Raw genomic sequence first — 27,126 nt, forward strand, 5'->3', positions numbered from 1 at the left:
TGTTCCTTCTTTATTCCCCATTTTTCTTCCCTGATGTGGCTTCTGACTCCCTTTTGTCTCTGAAATCCCCACCTTCTCTTACAGAAAGAAGCAGAGTTCTGAAATCTCACCTCCTGATGCTCTTTGAGGACCATTTGGACACTCACTACTTAAAATCTTGAGCCCTACAAAACTCTTCAGTGAAACTGTGCAAAAATAAAGAAAGCAACAAGGAGTACAGAGACTTCCAGATGATGTGAGACTAAAAAGGCAATCTTTAAATGGGTTACATAGAGCTTGTTGAGAATTAAACTTTATCCAGAAAGTGATGAGTTAGAAACACTAGAGAATGCCAAGAGTTTAGTTCCAAATCTATGCATTAGAACTTAAATTCCTTAGGACTAAGTTAAGGTTGACAGTTCTCATGAAATATCCCATCAGTCCCACCAAACATGCCCTTCCAAAAGCACCAGATCATATTTAAAGGATTTTAGCATGAGCCTATCAAGTTAGTGAAGCAGTTCACTTGCATGTTTCAATTTGATGCTGTTCCTTTCCCTCAGAGTTATTTAGAATAAACAACTTGAAGTTTACAGCATGAATTTATAGAGATCAGGAACCCAAGAATTCTGCCTGCTGATTTGGTGTGAGAATGTCACTGTAAATGGAAGCCACATCCACCAGAACAACCTGGTGAGAGGAGAGTTCTCATCCTTCTGGAGAGAGAGGTTCATGATCAGAGGTTCTAAAATCTCCTTTAATCATCAACATCAGAATCAGTGACTCAGAAGGAGATGCTGTGGGGGAGTTTCTTTAAAAAGAGCAAGCAAAATAGAGTAAGCAAAGCACAAAACTAATTAAACTTGATGCAACACAAAGAGCATTTTTGATGCAATTTATTAAGGAGAAAAAGCTGTGAAATTAACAGCAATCAAAAACTAATTAAAGTTGATGCAATAGGAGCAGCCAAAGAATGCCTGATAACATTTATTGAACTAAAGAAACATGGCTGTCAAGTTAAAAGAAATCAACCAGACTCTGTTTTTGAATAGTTACACAAAGATAATTATTCTCTGGATGACACTTACAGAATAAGATTCAAGTCATTACCTCAAAAGACAAAAGAACTGACATGCTGTGTTAAACTGCCTGTGAAAAAAAGGCCTTAATACAGAAACTTTATAAGTAACTCCTAAGTCTTGCATATGAACAAATATGATTCATCTATCAAAAACAATGAACTACTATTGTTATATCAATTACTTCTGTAAACTAATATTTGACAAATATTTCTGAGAATACCTTGTGTAACAGGGTACTTACGAGGGAGGAACTCCTGGTTTTTTCATCCTGTTTTGAAACTCATTGCCTGGGGCAAGTAATTATCATCTAGGAGTCCATTTGTTTTAGGATTAGAATGCAAAACTCAATTCCTGATGTCAAGAACCATTTGAAGCATGGCTAAGTGCCAGAAATTCTTTTCTTATAGAAGGTCTTGGTGGCCTTCAAGTGAATAGTGAAGTGGGTCTGTCTGCAGTGAGAGACAAGCACCTCAATTTTCCCAATGCAGTTGCACATCTTTTGTATCATGATCTCCAATTTATAAAAAAAAAAGAAATATTCAGACAAAAATAGGTGTTCACAGATTCTAAAGTATATTAAAAGCTTTCTGTTTAACTAAAATTGCACTTTGTAAGTGCTGTAGGAAGGATCATAGTCAGGGTCCCAGCAATGTCAATCACATCCAAAATACTCAATTTCCAGCACCTTTATTCCTGAATAAGCATTTGAAATCCAACTGAGTTTTAAATTGGTGAGCCCTATAGGCTTTCAAAATTTTTCTTAGTAGATCTCCAACATTATCATCATCATAATTCTCCTAAAAACTATCACAAGGCTCCCATTCATGCAATGATCAACTAAAAGTCTGTCTTGTAAAACATATCACAGCCGAGTGTAGCACAGATCCAAAGCAGACTATCAAATTTAGCTTGTTATTTTAATCTCACCAAGATACTATCCTCAGCTGAGAAATTAAGTTTCCCATAATTCATTTGATATTTTTAAGTTCCCACTTCCTATGCTAATTTAAAAAAAAACAAAAATACCCCACCACCACCAACAATAATAACAACAATAAATCTATTTGTCTCTGCTAGGGCATATCAAAAAGCAATGTCTGAAGCCTGGTATTCAATTCCAAAGAGTTGCAATCTGCTATTAGTGACATAGCTAAGGTAGGCTACTATGTTTTTTTAAGCATAAAATAGTGAGTTAGTCAGTTCAATTGTTCTGATTTCCTCTTTTACCCCCAAGGAATTTTTAGCAGTGGGTGAAATCTTCACTACTTACACAATCTTTCAACTACTTCTTTTTTTGTAAGAATGCTCAGCCTTACATTGTCAAAATATCCATTTTACTTTCAAAGACAGTTTATATCATTAACATGGATATTTAATGGATCCTTTTTTCCTAGTGTGTTCTGAAATTGCTTAAAATTTCAGAATGAAAACCAAGATGTTAAACTCTTCTTTATCTTGGAAATAAACACTGTCTTACAGGGAGCACTTGTTTATATTCACTTCAACAGAGGATGAATAAGGTTCCAACAGAGCTCCAGAAAATAAGAACATTTTCAGATTTGTTTATTATAGACTTCAGCAGCCTGGTGCAGAACTTCCTTACACTTAAAATTGCAGCACCATGTTAACTCCTTACATAATCAAGTTAAAGTCACTGCAGAGGACAGAGTTATATCAGCTACTCTGTGTCATCATTTGTGTCATCAAAACAAAACCTGCATACAAGGCAACTGTTGGGAGTGATAAATTATATTTTAATTTCTTGAACACACAAAGCTTTTTAAAAAATAGCTCTTTGTGGGTTTTTTTTAGTTAATTCTTCAGCAAGGAGCATCTGAAACACAAAATCACAAGAAATCACACCTGTTGTGTTTATATTAATCTGCCACTTTTATAAAAATTCTCAGCTTTTTTCTCCATCTTTTCTTATTGGGTAAGAAAGAATTTGGTCTCACCCTCCTGGTCTAGAACTGCCTCATTCTTTTCTCTCAGCTGCCTGGTCAATCTCTGCCTCTTCAAGTGAAGAAGGAAAAAAAAATCTACCTGCTTTTTTTGCAGTGGCAGAACATAGTTAGATCACTTTTTTTCATGTTCAAAGTACCAATGAATTTATAGATATTTGATACTCATGCTACTTTCTTTAAAAGAGATTGGAACTGGACAACATATTAATGAGGGAACATTTGGAAGAAGAAAATGTGGGTTAAATGATGGTGCAATTCATTAGGAACACCAGCTAAAAATCTTTTTTTCTTCCAGCACTTCAGATTAAGCTCACTCTCACAAAATTCCAGAACATTTCCTAGAAAACCACACTTTTCAGTACACCCCTTGCAGAAACATGACTTAACAATACCTGACCATTTCTAGCTACTGAGGAAAGGAAAACCTTTGAAGATTCTCAGATCATATTGTTTTCAGTAGCACATAAATTACATCAATTCAATTTCTATTACCCTCTATTCCAGGCCTATTAAATCTTTACTAATAGGTCTCCTTCATGTCATGCCTGTACAGGGAGATGCAAGGCCCTTTTTATCAAAAGTTAAAATGTGGTAATGGGGAGATGGTTGGGTGACATACTGCTCCCAGACAAGGAGAGTAATTTGCACATTTTAAAATAAGAAATTAATCCTTATCGCCTCTATAACAACTTGAAGGACAACTCTGATCCACTGTGCCTTGATCATTTTGATGTAAAAAAAAAAAATACCCATTTATTGTAGATAAAAGGAGGAAAGGAATTTGCTACAAAATATGACTGCTGGAATATCTTTCTTCAAAGTTGTTACAAAGCACATAAAATGAATAAGGACATTTTCGTATCACTGCCATTTGATCTTTTTCTTTGCTGCTCTCTCCTGTGTTTGAAAACATAAACACAGATTTAGGCTGTTTGACTGTCATAGGAGAAAAAGGGGTGATTCTGTCACAATCTGAAAGAGAAAATCTATATTAATAAGGGTGTGGGGTTTGGATTTTCTTTTCAGCAAAGTGAGTTTATTACTGACCAGGGTGAAAACCATCCTCTCAGGAAGCTGCAGTGCACAGACAGATTGTACACAGGCCCCTTAGCTCACCTCATTACAAATTGACATGATCATTGCCAGCAGATTTTGTTAAACACAGATGAACTTCACCTCTCAAAGCCTTCAGCAGCAAGGCTGACATTTTTTGGACAGTAAATCCTCTCATTTTTGAAAAAGCAATGATATATACTTTAGGACACATCGATCTGGTGGATGACTCCAAGCTCATCCAGGCTGAAAAACCTTGGAAATAGCACAAGCTGACCTGAGTTGCATTAACTTTTCTGAATTCCTCTATGGGCTCTCAAAAGAATTGGTTGAAACATAACATGATAGGACAGAGTTTACAGCTGTCATTGGGAGCCCTGCATTATGTGCTGATGTGGCCCTGCATCATCCTGGGATGATGAGCTCTGGCTCCAGGAGCAAAGACACAACAGAGAGAAATATGCTCAGAATAAACTTTTCTTCCATCACCTTAACTGCAATACAGTCAGGAGAATAATGTGAGTAATAAAGCAAGGATGTAGCTGGCAAGAGTGGGTAAAATACATCTTTCTGCTTAGCACACTTTCATCTATTAATGGGTAAAAGTATGCACGCCCCTGATAACTTCAACACTCAAACCAAGCTGGATTTGAAAAGTCTCACTACAGAAGAGCATCATTTCATACAAAGCCACAACATGTTCCATATCATAGTTTTCATTTCCTTGGGAGTTAGAGTAGAAGAGTTCAGCAAAAGAGCAGGGCATCAAAACAAAGATACATCTTGCTTTTATACCCTGCTATTTTAGAAGACGAGTATGCACAATTTTCAATAAGCAAGGGAAAAAAAAAAATTAAAGGGCTTGTAAACTGTGCAAGCTATACAAACTTTCTTTTGTTCCCATTGAGGCTGCTCACTTCTGAAAACAAGTATAAAAAGGCTCAAGATGCCCCAGAGAGAAAGCAGGAGACATCTTTTCTGCTTCTCGTAGGAACAAATCCCACCAGGAACTGACACAAAAAGAAATCAAAATATGCAGTTAGGCTGCTACTAGAGCTTTCCACAACACAAAGTAAAGCTGTTTAGCAGCACATCACCTTGAAATGCAGCCCCTTCACTTTCTGCAGGCAGGCACTCTCAGGTGCCTCATCCCTGTGGTAGAGCAGGGAATGAGCTCACAGCTCTCAGACCAGGACCCTGACCTCCTCTCCCAGAACAGGGTGTTGCTCCTACAGCAGCTAATATTTCTGGGGAAGAGTCATTCTAAGAAGCAGTTTGTGCTGGTGGTGCTGTGCTCTGTAGTGCCAAGGTTTATCTCTTATTCCTGTTCCCCAAGAGACTGAAATTCAGTTTTAGGTGAACTTCTGCACGTATGAACCTGATTCTTGAAGTGGAGCTTTCCATGGTTCCGATGTACCCCACTTGGTACACATGAGGCAATAAAACCAAACCTCACATTACATTTAGTTTTCAATAAGAGGATCTTGAGCCAATAAAAGGAATGATGCTTTAGCAGTGATCTGTGCAGTGCACATCTGGCTGATGTGTTTTACACAAAACTAGCAAAAATCCCACACTGACAAAAACATCTTATTAACTGAAAAAAAAAAAAATCACTAATTAATTGATGTGCTAATGTCTTGTTTTCTACTTTCTATTTTAAAACTTTCTTTTGAAACTTCTATTTTTTAAAAAATAATTGTGATGCTAGAATGGTATGCTGGTTTTGGTTGGGGAGGAATTAACTTTCTTCATAGTGGCTGGAATAGGGCTGTGGTTTGTTTTTGTGCTGAATACAGGGTTGATAATAGATAATAGATTGAGATTTCCATTTCATAACAAGTTTCCATTCCATACCTATAAAGCTGAACTGAAATAAACATTTAAAATTATTTTTAAAATAATTTTGCAAAATTATATTGAAAGAAATTTGCAAAACAGCATGTCCAGATGTTACTGAAGTTAAGTTCTGAAGGAGAATAGCTTTAAAAGAGACATGAAATTTCTCTTATTGACACTCAGAAGCTTCAGTAAAGAAACTTGTTAAGCATCAATCCACAGCTATGCAGGAAAGACAAACAAAGGTATCTTGATGACTAAGGATGCTTGTAACAGGTAGTGTGGGTACAGTGATCTAATAACTTTCAAATATTTTGTGTCCTTCACCGCCAAAAGCATTGTCTATTCGTAATCTTTTCCAGAAGTCAATTCAGGGTGAAAGATCAGGCAGGTGTTCACATGAAGCCTTGCCACTTTGTTTACAAGAATTTCTTACTGTAAGTGGTGAGCAACCAATTTACCTGGAAAACACACAGGAAAGAACTATCCTTGTCAGACAGCAGGAACTGGCAACCATGAGGTTTCTCAGAGACTTCACCAAGAACCAGTGAGTAGAGGCTGACACAGGTGTTTAACAAGAGCACCTCAGGTGGTGCTCAGCCTCCTGACTGAGAGGAATTACATCTTCCATGATTTCAAGGCTCCTACTTGCCTTAGCTCCAAGGTGACCCTCCCAGCTGAGTGCAAGAACAATTCCAGTAGGAAACTGAACACTGCAACAAACAAAATAAAAAAGGAACAATCCTTTCTGTGCCCCATCACCCAGCCCACCCCGACAGATGCTCCTGCACGGGGAAACAGCCACTTAAAATTCAAAACACTGACCAGGCACTGAGGAACAAAACGATAAGAAAATGTTTCTATGCTAATAAGGGGAAACTGAAGCCTTCAACAGGTCAGAAAAAATACCCATTCACAATCCTGGCTTATCTGCACAGAGAGAAAATTCCGCATGTGTGAGTCAGTAGCTAAGAAAGCTCTGACTAATGCAGATACAAGACTGACTTTTTAAGTTGACATTTCTACTTTTCCAGTGGATCAGAACTGTCAGGAGAGTTCCCCAGGCAGAGCAGAGGATTGCAGAGCAGAGTTATTCTGCAGCAGTCTGAGTTGTGGAGTAAGTGCTTTGATGGAATTAGTAATGGTAGTTTAAGAAACAGCCTTGGATTCTATTCCCAGCACTAGCAATTACCACTCCCATAACAGAATCAGAACAAAGGAACAAAATCAGATAGAAACGAGCTGGCAAAGAGCAAATTCCCTTCTGCTGCTGTGTTCACAATGCCATTAAATAACATCTGGCAGTGGGGCAGGGCAGACAACTGCAGACAGGAGCATTTTAAAGTGCTGCTACTAGACCTGCCAAGAGCTCAGCTGTACAGAGTCCTTCATGTCTCTTCTGCTTTTCTCACAAGATGGGACTGTGATAAATATTTATCCTTCAAAAATTAAAAATTATCAAAAATGCCTTTTATTGGCCACATCAGCAGAACATACTGTGCATCTGTAGATGGAATATATATAATTTTGCTAGGTAGCTGGAGAAAAAAAAAAAAAAGTCTTTAAAGATAGCATTTGGCATGGGTTAATCACCTCTTTCATTAAAGAAAGGAATACATACTGAGAACATCTTTCTGCCATCCGATTAAGCAATGAGCCAATACAATTGTAAATCTTCCAGAAATTCCCCATGGTTCAACTCAACAGAGGCAATTCTTTACTTCTCAGACCATATCTCTCATTTTCAGATAAGCATTGCATTAATTGTGTACAAAAACTTTCTATCATGCTGTTAAAAGAAATGGAATGTGACTGTTCTGATTCTCCTTAGCAACCTTTGACAATTAAGAGATTGAATTATTCATATGTATTTTTAATAATATAATAACATTTTTAAAGCTTGCTCACCACTCAATTGCTCAAACAGCATGCAAACCCAAAGCTGTTTGATTTCAGTACAAACAATGCCACTGCTTCTTTTCTGCTGCTGTAGAGGCTGACACAACTTACTGTCCCTGTAAGACTGAGGTAAAAAGGATTTGCAAGTCATTGGAATTTTTTTCTTCCTTTGAATGAGGCAGATTTTAAGTCTTGTCTACACTTACTTTATTATTTAAAATTAATATAAGTACTAATTCTCTGCACCCATATCAGGTAAGTCTGATCAAGTTTGATGTATTTTCTGAACATGGTTCAATGCAGACAAGCTTTCTCCTCTGTGCTAATAAGCAGCAAAAACATGGTATTAAAACAGAAAGAATAAGACTTGTACTGAGACCAATGATATTTCATTCAGGATGAGGAAGGCACAAATGACACCTGCTTTATTTTTAGGGGAAAAAGAAAAAAAAAAAGACTGAAATAATCGAAATAATGTCAGGAGAGGAAACTAATCCTGTATGATGAAAAATAAATAAGTATACATGTTCTAAGACAGTACATTGTATTATACATTTTATAAACTAAGCTTTTGTTTGCTGACAATTTACATCATGACCAAGTAACTAACCCTTATGGGAAGACCCATCTAGCAAGATGTTTTTGTATTTCTTGCTTCTAAATGTTATTTTATATCATGAAAAATTCCATTTTAGTTACTTTGCTTTCATCTAACATACACTTGAGCTGTCAGTGTAATTGCATGGCATTATTATTCTCTTAGGCTGCTGCTGGACAATAGAGCCACAGATAGAAATAAAATAGTAATAGCTTGTGACAGGTTACACTTAAAATGTTTGATCAGACTGATCAATGGCCCTTTGCTTCTGAAGCTAAGCTGAGGTTCAAGGAAGGAAAAGATAATAGTTCCAGCACTTTGGATGTATCTCAGTGAATTAGCAGACACTTGGGATGCTGCTCCAGACTTAATATAGCTGTCACATACAAGAAATGCTTTTTACCATCTCAGACTCCATGATGGAAATTATCATCTGCATTTTTTCTTTTGAAAAATACTTCTGTTACTGTCTATCCACTTATCTTACATCTTGGTTTTATTTTGGATTTCAGAAGCTCGATTTTTCTACCAAGTTTTGTGATTATTTAATATTATCTAAACAGCATATTGAAAACTTCCTGATATGTGACAATGAATATATAAATATCAATAATTACCTGTTAGCTACTGCAGATTAACTGTTACAGGCATTTTACCTTTTTTTTTTTTTTTACATCTATTAATGAGATTAAACTCTCTGTGCTACTGATTTGTTGGTTTGTTTTTTTCCTCTTCTTTTACACAACTGCCTTTTGTTTTTTGTGTTTCCTCAAGCTCCTTTTACCCAGAGAACATGCCTTTGAAAGTAATCTCATTCAGGTTGATTCAGTTCTCGTTTCAGTTAAATTTAAAGTTATTTTCTTTGGCTCACAGCAGAACATTGCAGAGTCTCTCACTGAGGTATTGAGGATTTTCACCCCATATCAGGAGCTCATCAGCAATTACTTTTCTGCACACAGATCCTAAAGATCCAGGACACGATGATTTGTTACAATTTCTGTGCTGAAACAATCTTGTTCCTTAAATAAGTTTCTACCAGAAAGGGAGAGGAAAGATGAGCACTTCTAATAATGGTAGATCCCATGCTTCCACCTCAGAAACTGAAAACAGTATTATTTTTAGGCACATCCAGGCACTCTGAAAGCATACATTTACTGCCTTTATTTAAATCTTTGGATTAAAATCCTCAGTTTGCCTGACCTTAATACTGCAATCCTCCTATAGGCTACTCATCTGGCTTTTGGACTGACTTCATAACATCTGATGTTAGATTTGGTAAAAATTGCCTTTAATTTATTTCCCACTTCTGATGGAAATTTAAATGTGCTATTCTATTTTTGGTAATAGAGAAGGATTTCTGTTCAAATGATAAGGCATGAATCTGATACACAGGAGGCATTCAGAAATTTCACTAAGATTTAGTACACATCTTCTACAAATTTGTTCTAGTGGATATATTACACATATATTTACCACACCCAGAGAAAAGAGACCCAAGCTGTCTTACCCTTGCTAAATGTGCAGAGACAAGTCTGCTACAGAGATGTTCATCCTCACTGTGTTCCAGCTCTAACTCAGAGAGGATTTACCTCCCTGAGCCAACAGACTCCTGAACCCTGTTAATTCAACATTGTGGGGACACAGCATCTCTGGGACTTCTCTACCCTATTTGCCTGATCAAGATGGAAATGTTTCCACAATCTGGCAAGGCTCCATCTCCTCAGAGAGGCTGCAGTTTCAGAGGTCACAGGGCTGGAGCACACAGGTACAACTCTGTTATCAAACCACTCTTGGGGAGGGTTTGGAATCCATCCAGTTGTCTCAGGCCTAAGGCAGAGTGGGAATTCTGAATCATGCTGATAGAACAGGCTTTTCCTATTCCATTAATATTTTCCTACCTAGCAGTCACTGTCCTTCAGTCATATCCTTTAGAGATCTTTTCCATCCACTTGGGTAATTCTCTAAAAATATGTTGTTGAATGCTTTTCTGAGCTACATTTCTCCTTGACCTGCTGTGTTTTTATTCCTCCAGCATTTACTGACTGATAGTTAATGTCCGTGCTAACCCTTCTAAAAGCAGCTGGAATGGCAGTGACTGTACCACCTGCTGTTAGTGTAGGGCTGCTGAGGTTATATTGCATTTCATTTGAGTCAGCTTTTGACTGACTGCTTCCAGTACCACCACCCAGAGCAGTGCAGAAAGAATCCTAAATTTTAAATGTGTTAAGTTACACCCATGTCTATAACCCATCCTAAAAATGTTCTTTCCAGCTGATCTAATTTGCTTGGAGAAACCCTGTGGAATCTGGACAGACCTGTCTGCAGTATCTTAGCTAGCTCAGATGTCTCTTCATGGCACTGTGCCACACAGACACTGTCATGTTTTCAGGGGTTTCTGCTTTGCCCTTGGAAGAGTTTTGTCCTCCAAGTGCAAAGTCATGACTATGCTTGTGGTGTGGATTTTTTCTTATTTCTATATCCAACATCACACATTTATGTCTGGGGAATATCTGAATGTTCCATGATTGTCTTTCCCTTTTAATCATAAATGCTCTTATGCTTTTATCCTAAAGCTAGTCACTTATACACTGATACACTATTTCTAAACATTTGCACTTCAACATTTTCCAATGCTGTCATTTTCTTCTGAAAAGCATAATTTTCACCAGAGCTGCAAGCATCAGTTATCCCCAGCAAAGTCAGTTCTTTCTGTTCTCCATAGCTAAGTTTTCTTGGATTTAATAATCACTTATATGACAAAACATTCAGGTTCTGGCCTGTCTGGTGACTCTCTTACTCCTGTGACTCCGTTGTACTGAATACACTGTGATATAACAATCAGCCTGTCACCTTGTTTCTCCAAAAAAATAACCTTCACCTTCCCTAAGGAACACTGTTCGCTGTGTTCCTGATTAAAAACAAAATGTCTTTTTTCTGCCTGCCCTCACCTTTCTTATGATGTACAATGCTGAGCTTCTCTGCTCTGGGATCTACTGCTCATCATCATGAGTGTATTGTCCCACTTGCCCTTCTCTGCACTCAAATTGTTCCTCACTGTCATTTGCTCTAAGAGTTGTCTGAAAAAAACCCAGAGGGTTCAGAATTTAATGTAAAAGGCCCATTTTTTTCAGATATCCTAGGAAGTTTGGCTCGTCCACGTAAACAACTAATGCAGAGAGGGCAGATATATGAAATTTCTCTTTGCACCTCTTTTCAACTTTGCCCTCCCGCCTCCCTCCGCCCCCAAAGAAAGGAATTCTCACTTGTAAAAGATTCTTTGCCATTTAAAACAAAAAGAGCCAGCAGCCTGAGCATCATGAAACTTCATTACAGAGTAATCTTAGCAGTGTCATCACAACTACTGCTTCAATTCATCATATTCCAATGTATCAGCTTCATTCTCCATTTAGCTTGAGTGCTGGTAAACTCAATTTCTGCACATACCCACACTTCAGCACAATATAATGCAAACTCCTACACTTTCTAACCATCTCTACAATACAGCCATTTACTCCCCTAATTCTGCTAAGAAATGGAAAAGTAAATGCTGTAAGTGGGAGTAGTTCTACTAATTTATTGCAATGAAATAATATTCTAATGCATTGCAATACATTTTTTAAATGCAATTTTCATACTCACGCAGACAATAACTGTCAAGATATTTTAACAGACTCTTGGTCCCTTTTATCACGTTATCTTTTTTAAGATGCATGAGTACAAGCATTCCAGGTTTCAAAAGTGGCAGCCTGTTTTGAAACCATGAGGTTTGAGTACAAAGTGAGACACTTGATCTCAAAAGCTCTAAGACAGCTTCTTTCCCTCCCTGGAGCACTAAGGAAATTCCATCCAAAATGATTTAATCTTCTTTCCTATCCATGACCCATAGGGAAGCTGCACAGGATTTGGTAGAGAAAGAATTAATTTTTTTCATAGCAGCCCATACTGTGCTGTGTTTTGAGTTCATGACCAAAGTAGTGTGGAAAACAAATCATGCACTAAATATCACTGAGCAGTGTCAAGGCCTTCTCTGTTTCTCACTCTGCACCCACAGAGAGAAGTCTGGGGGCAGCCAATAAGTTGGGAAGGTACACAGCCAGGACTGCTGACCCAATCTGACCATGGAATATTCCATAAAATACAGCAGTAAAAAAAACTTGGGAGCTATTTTCCTTTAGTAGAGATTGCTTGGAGACTGGCTGGTGCAGCACACTGCTGGTAGGATGGAGTGAGTGCCTTTCCATTATTTGGAAATTTTTATTCCTATTTGCTTCCCTTGTTAAATTCTCTTAACCTTGATCTGTAAGTTTTTCTTGGTTTTGCCCTTCTGATTCTCTCCCCTATCCCCTTGCAGGGGAGTGAGAGAAAGAATGCAATAGTAAGAAAAAAAATGTAGCTGAATAACTTAGATTATCTGTCCCTATATCTCATACTATGGGTCTCAAGGAAAGATAAGACCTGGCCAGACAGCATCTGATATTTATCTGGCATGGTTGTAAAATCAACAGATCTGATCAATAAAAAATGAGCTCAACTACATACCTTGGAATGACTACTCTAAAAGGTCTTTATGGAAAGCTTGTTGTGAAAATCATATTTCTACCTCATAAAATTTTTTTAAGTGCTAGAAACTCCATAAATATAAAGCAATACAAATTATTGCTATTCAGGTCAAAAGGAAAAAAACGAGAAGATAAAATAAAATCCTGTCTGTCTGCATAACTTCTCCCAAACTTATCTGGCTGGAAAGCAATCCTTCAGTAATTACCTGTATAGTTTTCTTGCATTTTCCCATTACTTTTCATGCCACTTCATACTTGGACTACAAGGTATTCTCTCCTTTAAAGGGTCTATTAAACTCTAAATAACAGTGAATCCCTAATTTATATGTGTAGCCTAGGAGGGGGTTTACTTGGTCATCATCTGCTGTCTGATACCATCTCCACTCAATTATGTAACAGGAAACAGAGAATTTGAAGGTGGAGACACAATTCCATTCATCATTGCTACTGGATTTCACATTACCTAAATGCTAATGCTCTCCATCCTCCCACCAATACAGCCTGTCTGGCTTGCATAACTAATTTAAACTATGTATGCTCTACTTCCCTTTCTACTGCAAAAAGAAACATTGTTTTCTTCACTTCTCTGAATCATGTTTTGTACGAGCCTATTCCTTTTGTCTTCATGCTCACCTACATCTTAAATTCCACTACTTACTAGAATCATTAAATGTCTACAAGAGGTAAGTTCACCATTTCCCCAGTCAGAAATATCCTCAAATTATTTTTGTAACTCACAAGTACCTCTGCTTGTTTATGCAGATTAGAATCTGAGGCTGAACCACCAGAGAATGGCGTGGATTTGGTTTATGCTTAAATTCAACAGTCAGAGCCTGGTTGCCACAAAACAAGTCAAAGGATAAATAGAGCTAGCTAGGGTGGAGTTCTGTATCTATAACATGAAAAAGACAGGATTTTCATTCCTGAAAGGACCAGCATTTTGGATGGCAAATCAATCACCAATTTAGTATTAGAGTAAAAAAATTCTCAGTACTATTGAATCCTTCTGAACTGGCATACATGACACTGGAATTAAATCTCATGTCTTGCACACAGAAAATTTCCAACTCCCTCTTCCTATTGAAAATAAATAAATAAAAAATCTTTTTACTGAGAAAAAGGTCAGGAGTTGTTTTCATGGAGCTGATAGCACAGCTGGGCATCCCAACAGTCAAGACGGTTTGACAAGAGACTCAGCCTAAACTCTCTAAACTCACAAGCACGATTCACCTCAATATTGCCACCCCTGAGAGGGAGCAAATGCTGAACCTCTTGGGCTGCTGCTGCTCCCAAACATGTTCCCACCAGATCACCTGAGGCACTGTGCCTATCAGGGAAGCTCTGGAGAGCTTTGCAAGAGCAGAGCCCTCTCACAACCCTTTTCTAGTGCATCACTATCTCTGAAAGCTTTTGAGATGACAGGGAGCTACATAAATGCCAAGCACACTTACATGGGAAAAATCAAAGGTCATCTAAAGAAACTTATTCTGCTGCTGAGGGATGAATAATTCTGAGGCTGGAATATCCTTTCTAATTTTTCAGTAAGACATGAAAGTGCTGCTACTTGATGAAAGCACAGGGGACATGTACCCACCTATGATTAGCACCAGGCACATGTCTCATCAAAATCTGTGTGGCCAATGTCAACACACCCTTGTTTTACCATCAACAGGCCTGCAAACTTCCCTGTTAAGGTGGACAGCAGGTATTTTACACTTGCCTGACTGAGCAAAGCTGTTAGGTATGTACACACCAGGCACAGATTCTCTTCCTTTTGATAGTCCAATTAAACATTTTTATATTGAGGAGATTAAACACCTTTGATATCAACAGCCATTGTTCAGTTGTACACTCCTCCTTTATAACTCAATATCCTGCTCCATATTTATCTATATTCCCTGCTGAATGGGAATATGAGAAGGTGGCTGCTATAGTAAGTTGCATAAAGGTTCTTTTCAGTCTTCTCTTTATCAAATATCTCTGTGTTTCCATGCTGAGGCCTTTTTCTTATAGCTCTGCATTCATATTTATGTCTCTTCACTTTTATTGCCCTCTCAAAATCCCTAAGAAGTGACACCAGTGAAGATAAACTAAAATAACCTATATTAATTTAAAATAATATCTGCCAGTTCTACACTGTTGCACATTGTGCTTCTTCCAAAGGCAGCTATGCAATTATAGGTGCTTGGGTGCATAAAGTGATATGGAGGTTTCTATGGCAATTATTCATTTTAATTGAAAATTGTGTAGGGAAAACCCATTTCAAGTACAGCATGCAATTTGCATGTTTCCAGAGAATCTGAACTTCCTTAGGGTGAGTGGTGAATTCCTATTTTTTGGGAAGACATAGTCTTTAAAGTTCTCTTGGGGGAGATGGAGGTGGGAGACCAAGGTAAGGTTGTTAAGTTTATTAACATTTAGGAGCATGTATCCACTTATTCAGTACAGTATTTTTTACTGTCTGGTAAAGGTTTGATGTTTTGAATGAGTGAGAAAGAATTAAAAATATTGTTGATACAAAGTGCCCTTGTATCTCTGAGGTAGAGGAATCAGAAAAAGACAGAAGTACCAAAATTGACTGCAAGGAGACAAGTCATCATTGAGGCCAAGTCTACTCGATCAAACATTTATATCTTCACGCATTTTAGCTACTCTGTGTCAGAATAATAATGAATACAAAATTATATCAGATCGTAAAATATTTTAGAGTGTCAAAGAAATAGTTGGAGGGAAGCTACAGTTTCACCTTGGTTAGATAGTAAAATAAAGCTACAACTTAATTTCCTGTAGAAAAATAGGATTTCTGTCTCCCTATTCCCATCACCACAATGAGTCCAACACATATTAGGCCTAAATTTACAACAGAAACTAAGTAGGTGTACTACAAGTGATGAAAATCTGGAAACAACATCTGAACTGTGATTTCACATTCACAAATATCAGTGTTGCCTTTTCTGAAACAGGGATGTCCTGAATTTGGGTTTATATCATTTTAAGGCTGTATAGGCCAAGTGCCAGAAATGTCCAAAGTTAAAAACAATTCTTGTCTCCTTCATAAATAATAAATAGATATTAAAATGATGTGAAAGCTGGGGATGGAGTCACATAATCCTCTTAAAAGAGAAAAATCTGTCCTTAGAAAGAGGTGGCCAAAGCAGTAAGTGAGGGGAAGCAGAAGAATAATTTTAATAATGTGCTTTTGGTATTAGTGTGTTTGGCTCATTGCACTTCTGTACTTCAGAATATCTAGAACAGAAAAGGAAGAATGACTCCTAACTTCAATGTCAATGATTACACCACAGTTCAGAAAAATGAAAAGTTACATGAATGTGATTTTCATAATATATATGACATCTATTTTTAATAAACTGAAGACTAATAATTAACCCCTTGTGGAAAGGCATAGGAATGTGAAGAGCACATTTCTTCTAAGTACTGACTTTTTTTTTCCTTTTTTATGAGTTTTATTTTGGTCAGAAAACAGCTTTGCAAGACAGGGGAACCAAACCTGCTTGAGAAAGAAGTATGAGCATGGAAGGGATCTTGCCAAGGACAATCCAGCAGGGGAGAGCTTTTCACTTCATGGACAATTTCCTCTGTTTTGGGCACCTTTTCTGCTGTTTGGTGGTGTCCTAAGGTTGATGGCTGGACTTGATGATCTTAAAGGCCTTTTCTAACCTTAATTATTATATATACTGACAGTTCTCACCTCCTTCATATTCTGTTCTTCTAGTCTCAACCCTTTTGACACTTACATGTGTTCCTTCATTTTACTATTTGACTCTCTTATAATTATTAAAATATATAGCTATCAAAAGAAAGGTTCCTTGAATTTGTTTTATGCATCCAGACATGAAAGAAATGCACTCTCACTCCTACGTGTGCCATTCATATAAATAGAAAATAACCTGTTGAGGGGAAGTGAAGTTCAAAGTAAGCAAATTTGATTTATTTCTGAACATGGCAACAGCCAGAGTGACTCAGCTCTGATGGATATAAAGGCTGCTGGTGATGCTGCTTGTCTAAGCTTCTGTTTCCTACACAGAATATAACTCCATAGCTATTCAAGCTTCCATTAATTTTCAGGGTTTGAGAAACACAGCTATTAAAAAGCAATGTTCATGGTGTTGAAAGGATGAGTAAGACCTGGAGGTTGGTTTTGGCTAACAATAAGAGACAGGTTTGAATAGACTCTGGCAGAGGCACTGCTGTCAATAAATCAAATGCAATGACTGGCTCTAGTAGAAAGCTGCTTTTTTATAGCCAAATTGTATGCCTGGCTGGGAGAAGTGGGAAATGAGGAGAGGAAAAAAAAAAAAGGGGGAAGCCTTTACAGCTTCACTTGCCATCATTTCCTGACAAAACCACTAATAAATATCTCTCTCCACTTTGGCTCAATAAAGCAAGCATCAGAAGCATGTGAAGGAAATGTCTTTCTTACTTATAGGAACCCATACATATACAAACAGGAAAAATTGCCAGTGAAAGCTGTAACTTCACTTTCAGAAGTGGCAGAATGTTTTCTATGCAGGAATTGGATGCACTGCTCGCCCCCCCTCAGTCTATTTGAGACTGGAAATATCAGCCAGAGTACAAACTGCTAGTAACATAAGACTTCTTCAACTCTTCATATCTTCAACTCAAGGATCTGAAGTTTTTCTTCACCACATGAAGCCATTTTCATGTGCAGTAGATGCATAGTAATTCTTCCATAAAATTAATCATCAAATATTCCTTCAAGTCTTGGGACAAGCTAAAAGTTCAATAAAGACTGCAGTCCCTTAAATTTAAACACTTGAGCTCTGCACATTTCCTGTGGGGAATATAAATTGCTTCTAGCACTTGCTACTCTACATGCCATTCAAATTCTGTTGGTTCAATTAATTATATTAAAAAGTAATACAAACTTCAATGATTTGTTTTAAAAGTAGAGATTTTGCTAAAGCACACAGAAAATTCAGTTCACACCAAAATGGCTACAGTGCTCAAATTAATATATTTGCAGTTCTCACAAGTCTTTCTCAGCATCCTTTAAAATGTCACTTATTTTAGAAAATATATAGATTTTTTTTGATGTGCCCTATTAGCACACAAGGTTTCTCTGCTTTTAGTTTTGCAGACATTACTTACTCACCCCAAATCACTAATGATTGCAGCTAAAATGAAGGGGTGCATGTGGGCAAAGGTGACAGCACAGGACTTAGAGCTGGAAAGTTTGCACCTTAAAAAACCTCTCATCTTCAATCCTACATTCAAAAGGTACTTATGATTTCAAAGAAATTGCAAATCAAATGATTACACGCTACAGGAAATTAGATAAAAGAGAAAGGAACCACTTCAACACCATCAAGAGATTCTATTCAGCTATTATATTAATAGTAAAAAAACATATTTTGATTGCAGCTTCTGCAGGTATAAAATGACAGGTTTTAGATTCTCTTTTATTGAAGTGCACAGATCCAAAAAGCATTTTCAGTCCTACAAGGTGTTTTAAACTCTTGTAATCATTCAGCACAGCATTTGGACAGCAGTTCTTCAATTTTGAGCAGAGTAATAACTGCACTTGTTAAAAGATGTTCTAAAGGATGTAGCACCTTTCAAAATAAATTCAAGCACCAGAATGAAGTGTAACTGTTGAACTTTAGTATTACTGAAATCAACACCAAAACTTTTACATTTTTTAAAGCCAAGTGATTAATTTACTACTCCTAACTTTAATTTATTAACAAAATCTACTGCAATCTTTCTGTTAACATTCTGTTATACAAAATGCAGTGCTTTTTTCAGTTCAAATCAGTCTACAAATATATACCACTGCAAAAAAATCTCTTTTTCTCCTCTAATTTAACTAAAATATATAAAAAAAACATCTGTGCATGGATACATTGGAAACACCACAACACAAAATCCAAGGATTTGTATTAGCTGTTAAGAACAGCTACCACAGCAACTGTGCATTGCACCAACAACCAGACTGCTGTACACTAGTGGCAAACTGTGGGATTCTATATATAAATTTAAAAAATATATAGAATATATATTTCTGCATACACACTAATAAGAATTAGTCACAGGTTTTATGGGCTACTACTCCTCCTGCCACTCAAATTCTCTTCCAGGATACTTTGCAACAATATTTTCCAAATTATTTTACAATAAGCATTCAAATCCTATTCCTTTTCTTTAATAATTTAAATACAATATAATGTGCAAAAGAGTATATCAGTGAACTCCAGTAAAAAAAAAAAAAAAACTTAAAATAATTATAATGGAAGACACCTATTCCTAGAATATATAGAACATACATTCACATCAGAGTATTAAAGAGAAATAGTTTTAAACATTTCTTTCTTATGAAAAGCAGTGCAGAAGCATGAGTTCAGGAAACAATTTACCTTTCTTGTCATCGAAGTACAGAGTCTGTTGAGCTGGATTTGACCACTGGAGGGAGGTGTTATCATTTTGATCGACCCTGCAGGTCAAATTGGCTGTTCCTCCTTCAACAACTGTGACGTTCTGTGTCAGTGGGAACTGCCCTTGGCTGCCTGAGGAGGGAGGGAAGGGATGCAGAAAGGAAGAGAATAAGAGAGAAAAAAAAAAAAAAAAAAAAAGGAAATATTTAAGTTGCAGGGTTTAATTTATTGCAGCACCTTCCCACAGATGATAGACCCAGAGTATAATGTGATGTAGCCTGACCAAAGAAAGGTAGTACAATGCATTTTTAAAAACTGCATTTACAGAATATTCTCTGTATCTGAGAAACATGATGAATTAAGAAATAAGGGTTCCCCACCCTTTCCCCCCTCTGTAAATCACACTATTTAGTTTCAAAGAAATACTCTGCAGTTTTGTCTCCTCAGACATACCAAAGACAACTCAGTGCAGGCAATGCAGTTAAATCATTGTTGAAAACACCACTGAAAGCATAACATAAAAATCCACAGAGTGTTTAACAGAAAGGGATGGGGCAACCTTGACTCCCTGTTTCTTTTTAATACATTTTAAAGGCCTCTCAGGAGGATGCTTTGTGTGTCAGGTTTGGAAAGCTGCTGGAGAGCAAATGTAGTGTGAATCTAACACTTGATGCATGCTCTGTTGGGGGAATATAACCTGTTCTCATAGGAAAATGGAAGAGATGATGTAGTAGGTCTCTTTCACATCTGTGGTTCTATCCCAGAGCATTATGAATTGCATTAAGTGCTTGCTGAAAAGTCACTGGGAAGATTTCCAAATGTCTCTACACAATGCAGGAGTATTATCAGGCAGGTTCTTGAATCACAAGCATTTCCAATGGCATATTTAGGCTAAAGTGCTGATGCAGTGTGAGGATAGCACACCCCTTGTCAAACAGCACAGCACGTTCTGACTAACAGGACTGCAAGAAGGGAAAAATGAAAAAACATCCAAGTGTGTTTTAACATGGGTGGGGAAAGGAAAAAACCTTCAATAGTAAGCAAGATACCCCATTGAACATACAGTTGTTATCTAGGAGATATGTTATTTATTTAAAGGTACAATCCAAAAGAAAGAAAACCTAATACTCCAAATGAAATACATGCTTCTTTCATCTCCTGCTTTTATACAGGTTCTATTAAAAGAAGCACTGAAGGGTAGGTAGAGATGCTTGCATAAGAAGCACAATGCCAAGATTGACACTCAAGTGGGCTGTGTCAGAAATTAAAAACCTCTCTACAATCCTACAGGAGGGAACAAGCTCATAATTGTGTCACAAGCACATCAAAGAAATCATATATACAATACCCATTAATGATACCACACAGAATCACACACCCAGCAGAAAACCTTCAGAGAAACATCCTATTTTAGTGGCTCTCACCAGACTTGTTCCCAACTAAGTTAAACTGTGACATGTCTTCCATACAAAAGCATGATAATATGAAAATATATTATCTAGGATACAGCTTTGAAGATGACTAGAATAAAGAAGTATTCAATAAAAGGTTAACAACTGAACTTCTATTTGGCCTACTGATATTGCCAAAAACATAATTCTAGCCAGATTTTGATTTCTGTCTGTAAAATAACCCCAATGGTCTTAGACATGGATCAAAATCAGTCACACCAGTGAAATAAATAAAATATTTCCATCAAAATGCAGATCTGAATAACTGCTATAATTTTTGTATAAATATCAACTACAGCTGTCTAAAGATCAAGATTTACTCTAAAAGGGTCTTTACTATCAACAAGATAGCAGATATAGTAAATAAAAAAACAAGGGATACTAAAAATACCATAGCTAATTTAAATGCTACAAATAATAAATGCCAAAATTCTCATGACACCCTCTGCATCTGACACTTCATTAATCAAAGCCTGCTTCTTGAAAACCACACATTGAGAAATATATGAGAAGAGAAAAATCATAAACAAGGATAAAAAAAAAAAAAGAAAACATAAAAGATTTGCAATTTCCTTCCATTTCTCCTCTTTCAAATCCAATGTGTCAAGGAACCTCAAGATGCTGCATAAATTGCCTTACCATTTAAATTAGAATTTTTTTTTAATCCAGAAAAATGCACACAGCCTGTTATTACTTCCACTAAATTACAGGCAAGTTGCTAAAGAAACAACCTTGCAAAGTATGAGCTGTGACTAGGAGGCTATGTGGGCTAAAAACACTTTTTGCCTACAAAAGGCATTAAACAGAACCCAGTGCCAGAGATTAGCACAGTGAAATCTGTCACTTGCATTAAAGAATTGGAATGGGAGGTAGTTTAATAAAGAACCTGCTGCAATGATCCAGGAGTTATTAACACAGCTTAGGAGATCTCCCCATAATTACCCTGTTATTCCCTGTCTGATATTACAGCTCTTATCATGAAGGTGTCAGTGTACATGCACTCTATCATTTTTTAAACACTGCCAAGTTATAGATTCATCTCTGGTCAGGAAGTAAACTATTTTGATCAACCATATAAATGGTAAGAAAAGGTCACAAGAATTTTCTTTTCTCTGGCCACCCTAGTGATTGCTGATGATTTGGAAACAAGAATTACATTGGACTATAAAAATAAGGCAAAAACATTTGTCTCTTGCCAACAGAGAGTCTTTATGGTTCTGGAGAAGATGCACAGAGCTTCATGGGAAGTTTGGACATGAGAAAGAGGTAATGAGAGAAAATTTAATATGGAAAGTAGCCTGAGTAGAAAGAAGGGAGCCTTTTCAGGGCAGAGAAAATTATATAAAAGCAAGTTCAAATGACTGGGTACTGCACACCTCTTAATTAAGACAAAAATTATTAGCATGTGGTGGGAAAACTAAGACAAAAAAAAACCTTATGAGATTTACTTTACTGTTTGCATCTAATTTGGTATACTGAACTAGGGCTGGAAGGACAGGAGAAGGTTGTAAAGCCCTTTATGAAATAGGTGAATGCTAAAGAAAGCACCAGGATCCTGCCCTTTTACTGCAGTAAAAGTGTCAAAGAAGTGGTTTATGCTACTAAAGATGCCTTCTGGTTCTTGAGGATCTGACAATATTTTGTGGGAGAGGCCTTGTTTCTGTTAATGTCCTCTAAAAAAAGCATTCCATCTTGACTTAACAAGTACAGTAATGGAAAATTCAATGCCTCCTTCAGTAACTTATTTTGGAGAGCAACAGTGATTATAGTTCAAACAAAACCACAAAATTTACTCCTGCTCTGCATTTGTCTTGCTGTAGAACCCAGCTTTCACTGGCTCTTGTACCTTTTCCCCTGCTCTGAAGAGCCCTCTCTTATCAAATTCCTCTTGTAGGCACTTAGAGACTGTGATCATATCACCCTTTAACCTTCTTTTTGATAATCTAAATAAATTGAACTCCTAAGACTTTCTGCAGAAATCACATTTTTCTAATCCTTTAATTAGTCTGTGGCTCTTCTCTGTGCCCTCTTCCATGTGTCCTTTCTGAAATGTGCAGCCCAAAACCCACTGCTGCAGTCACAGAAGGCAGAAATGCAAAGGTGATGCCATTTCTCTGCCAGTTTTTGGTATTCTTGTTTGCACACTTAAGGTTTAGCATGGGGCTGGTATTTTTCCTCAGACATTCTTCCAGTTCTCCTCCTGGAGCTCCTGTTTATACATCCCTATGTTTCACTTCACTGAACACAGCTTTTTAGGTAAGTTCAGTACAATTTATCTCCTATTTTACTATTAACTGAGGTGATTGACAGGTATAATTGAGATAATGAATATGACTTGGATGCTGACCATCCTTAAGACAGAGCTACCCATCCAGGCTACTTGCTTTCCTCCCAACAAATGACTGGGAATTAATGGCATTTCTAACCTCCACCAGAAGGTCAAGTCAATCAAACACATAAATATATATATATATATATACACTCACTACAGTATAAAAAAATACATTCTGTTCCAAAATCAAATCTAAAGGAAGGACAACAACCTGACTGCCTGCATGGAATATACTAATAAAGAATAAAAAAAAAAAAAATACTGATGGTCCACATTATTAACTCCCTTGCATCTGAAAAGGAAAACCCTACAAGGGAATACAAAGGTAAATTAAAACAAGCAATGATATTACTGCAGAAATGTATCTGCATCAAGATATTGTTGTCATAATTTTGTACCCCAGCACCTCTACTAATTTTAGCAGCTTTTTTAGCAACACTATTTCAACTTTTTGGACTAGATGGAGCTATGATTAAGTATATTCTACCACAGGTTGTTTCTGCAATGCTTTGTGGAGGACCAATACTCATATCTCATAAGCCAGAAGCTGTTTCCTGTCAAAAAAGGCTTTTTTTTTCTTCTTTTTCTTCACAAAGAAATAATGGCTAAACTGCTATTACATTTAATACAGATTTTTATCTCAATATGTGACAAGTCTATGTAGAATAATTATCATTATTTTTGTCCAGTTTGTAAACATTCATCATCTGAGTTCATTGCATGTTTCTTTGTTTATATTTAGGTTAGGTTTTTTGCTTGCTTTTATGGCTTTGCTTTTGGTAAATAAGTTTGTTTGTTTTTGTTTTGTCCTTTTCTCAGTTTGTTTTTGTTTGGGTTTTTTGTTTGTTTGTTTTGTTTTGATTTGGGGTTTTTTGTGTTTTTCTACTTTCTGCAATTACAATGAAAGCTCTTTAATGAGTTCAACACTTCCACTTGATGCTTAGGTGATACATTTGAATTAATTTACCAGGCTAATTATAAATGTGGCTGTAAGCACTGAGAAAACATAATCCTCTGTATTTTTGTTTCTGCAATGGCTTCTTTATGCAAAGTGAATAGCTCTGTCACAAATTAAGAGCCTTTCACAGAATCAGTGCAGCAAGCTTTGCCTACTAACATCACTGAGCATCAGAAATCCACAAAAAGAAAGTTTTGGGTAGAGAGGATGGCCTGGAAAAGAGGAGAGTGAGGCAGCAGTGAATTATCAATGTTTTGCCACGTTGGCTCTACTTTTGAGAGCCTGGCAGACCAGTGTCCCCATGAGGTAAATTAAATTTATCAGCATGTCAGAGGGGAAAAGTAGAGTCTATAGTTCTACAGCAGAGATTTATCCTTTTCAGTCTTGCATGGAACAACAAAGCCATAGGCTTATTATTTGATACCTCCATTGCATGGTGTCAACCAAAACCAGAGCCCATAAAAATGCAAAGGTTTAGCAGAGGAAATAAAATAAAATAAAATAAAATAAAATAAAATAAAATAAAATAAAATAAAATAAAATAAAATAAAATAAAATAAAATAAAATAAAATAAAATAAAATAAAATAAAATAAAATAAAATAAAATAAAATAAAATAAAATAAAATAAAATAAAATAAAATAAAATAAAATAAAATAAAAAATAAAATAATTAAATAATAAAAAATCTTGAGCAAATTATTTTTCAAAAGAGTCTGATTTTTAATATTGGTTTTAACAGGACCAGAGCTTAAAAAAACCCAATAAATATTTGGGTGAGGGGGCAAGCAGTTTACTACTTCAAATAGAATCTTGCATCTGTAGGGAGACCACATTCATTTTGGCTTCTTTCTTAGTAATGAAACTAAATTATTAGGGGGAAAAAAAGCCATTATGATGAAATATCTAATATACTAGATCACTTTCCTGGCTTTCTCACTTAACTTATATATGAAATAATGCAAGCAACTCTCCAAGGAAACAAAGTGTTATTAGCTTGTCTTTACCTAATTTAAAGAGCAATGATATGGTGAACTGAAGGCATAAACAGAGATCTGCATTACTGTGCTTCTTCTGACTTTGCAATGGGAATGAATCTACTTTATTTGTCAGCATGGATACCAGATTGAAAGTTAGTGTCCTGGAAATTCTGAAGGAAGAAACTATGCAAGTTGTTGCCTCTATTATTTACAAATTTTTTTAGAACAGCCTTAAGAGTGTGGTAGTAATATTGATGAAACAAAAAAAGGCAGTTTAACTCTTGATGCATAAGTGCCTGCTTTGCTTTATTCTAAAAGAAAATACAGTAATATGCCCTCATGTTAAACTGCATGCACACAGCATTTTTGAAGACTAAAAAAAACAATGCCTGAGCATTACTTGATACACTGAGTCATTGACTGGATGGATTCACCTTTCTGTACTTACAGGAGTAATTTAGTCCCATATCTGGATTGAAAATACTTTTTAGAGTTTATGCTGCAAATTGTTTGCTCACTGAAGAAACATAATTTAAAAAAAGAACCAAAAAAAAAAAAAAGTGTCCTCTAATAACTGCTACATACTCCAGGGGAAAAAAAACCAAAAAAAAACCAAACACTTGCAGAGAACACTGGAATTAATGAGAACACTGCAGAAACTTACTACAGAATGACAGGTTTAGGAGAGAGAGGAGAGATAATGCAGAGAATAACTGTTAACCCCAGACTGTGCATTCAAGGTCACTGAGCCTTTTTAAATGTTTCAGCAATGCTAAAATAATGCAAAGGCAAAGGACAAGAGTGCACCAGTACAGCCTCTGATTTCAGACTATGGAATTTATGTCTGACAGCAAAAATGGAAAAGGAAGGAGCTTTGTCCTTCCTTCACTCCATGTGTTCCAGGTGTATGTTTCCAAACCAACAGTTAACTCAAAATATAATTATTTTGGACTATATTATAGTGAAAGAGATTGCAGAAACAAATAGGGGGAAAAAAACCCCACCAAAACAGAACAAACCCATATTGAAGTAAAATTATTCCACAATGATAAACAAGAAAAAGTATGAGACACACAATAGGAGAAAAAAAAGAAAGAAGAAAAAACAAGAGGCACAAACAGTGCTGTTTCCTAGGAACCTTGCACAGGTGACTATTTTTTACTCTTGGCTATCACCATGGTATTTCTTGCGTGTGAATGGAGAAGAGCATCCAGTGATTTTATTCTGTTATTATTTATTGAAAGACATTCTCTTCCACCACTCTGAACTCCTGAGAAAGTTGCAAATCCAAATATAACTGAAGTGAACCTCATCTTCCCACAAAAGTTGTAAAAAAAAATACGAATTTTCTGGTTCTCATAGTAAATAAAAAAATAAACATAAATATGGCTCAGAGCTTTGTGTCACTTGTCACTTTAAAACATTATGCTCAGTTTTTCATACCTTAACAAACTGAAAACTCTTTTTTCTCTAAAAGCAGCATCCAGTCCTAACATGAATAGTAAGGAACTGGACACTTTAATTTCTTTGAGAATCTGGGCCTCATTGCCACCATATTTCTATTCCTAATCAGTAATATACAACAAAGATGTCTTTGCTAATTCCCAGTTATTCAGAAACCCAACCACAGCCTCCTTTCACAATTCTCCTCTATTTTAATCACAGTTTGAAATACTCTGGGTACATGCGAAAGCACTTAACATTAATACTGGGGGAAAATATTTTGAAAAATAATACTTCAATTGAAAATAATGTGTGAAGAAGATGGAAACTACTAGAAATTCCAAATAACTAAGAAACTTTTGGCTAGAAGATGGACTGATAGCATTAAAAATATTAACTTTTCACACAGTATAAAAAAAAAATTTACAGAAAAAATTTAAAATACTTTGATTTTCATTTTTTTCAAATCAAACATTCCACTGAAAGGTAATTACACAAAGAAGAAAAAAAATGTATCAGTAGATTTCAGTCATTTTTTTCCCCTTTCACGACTTCCTTTCTCTCATTTGTGAAAAAT

The 27,126-nt window shown here is 36.3% G+C and overlaps 1 protein-coding gene across 5 annotated transcripts in view; it reads right to left on the reverse strand.

Annotated features, from left to right (window-relative positions):
- The window catches only part of CADM2 (cell adhesion molecule 2), a 549,455-nt gene that overhangs the window by 144,252 nt on the left and 378,077 nt on the right, over nucleotides 1–27,126 (reverse strand). For all 5 annotated transcript variants that reach the window (XM_079299722.1, XM_079299720.1, XM_079299721.1 and 2 more), the window contains one exon: nucleotides 19,369–19,518. In XM_079299722.1, the coding sequence (XP_079155848.1) occupies nucleotides 19,369–19,518 (150 nt within the window). The remainder of the gene's footprint in view (nucleotides 1–19,368; nucleotides 19,519–27,126) is intronic.

The sequence above is a fragment of the Erithacus rubecula genome (genome assembly GCF_903797595.1).
Source record: "Erithacus rubecula genome assembly, chromosome: 1".
In the NCBI taxonomy this organism is placed as follows: domain Eukaryota; kingdom Metazoa; phylum Chordata; class Aves; order Passeriformes; family Muscicapidae; genus Erithacus; species Erithacus rubecula.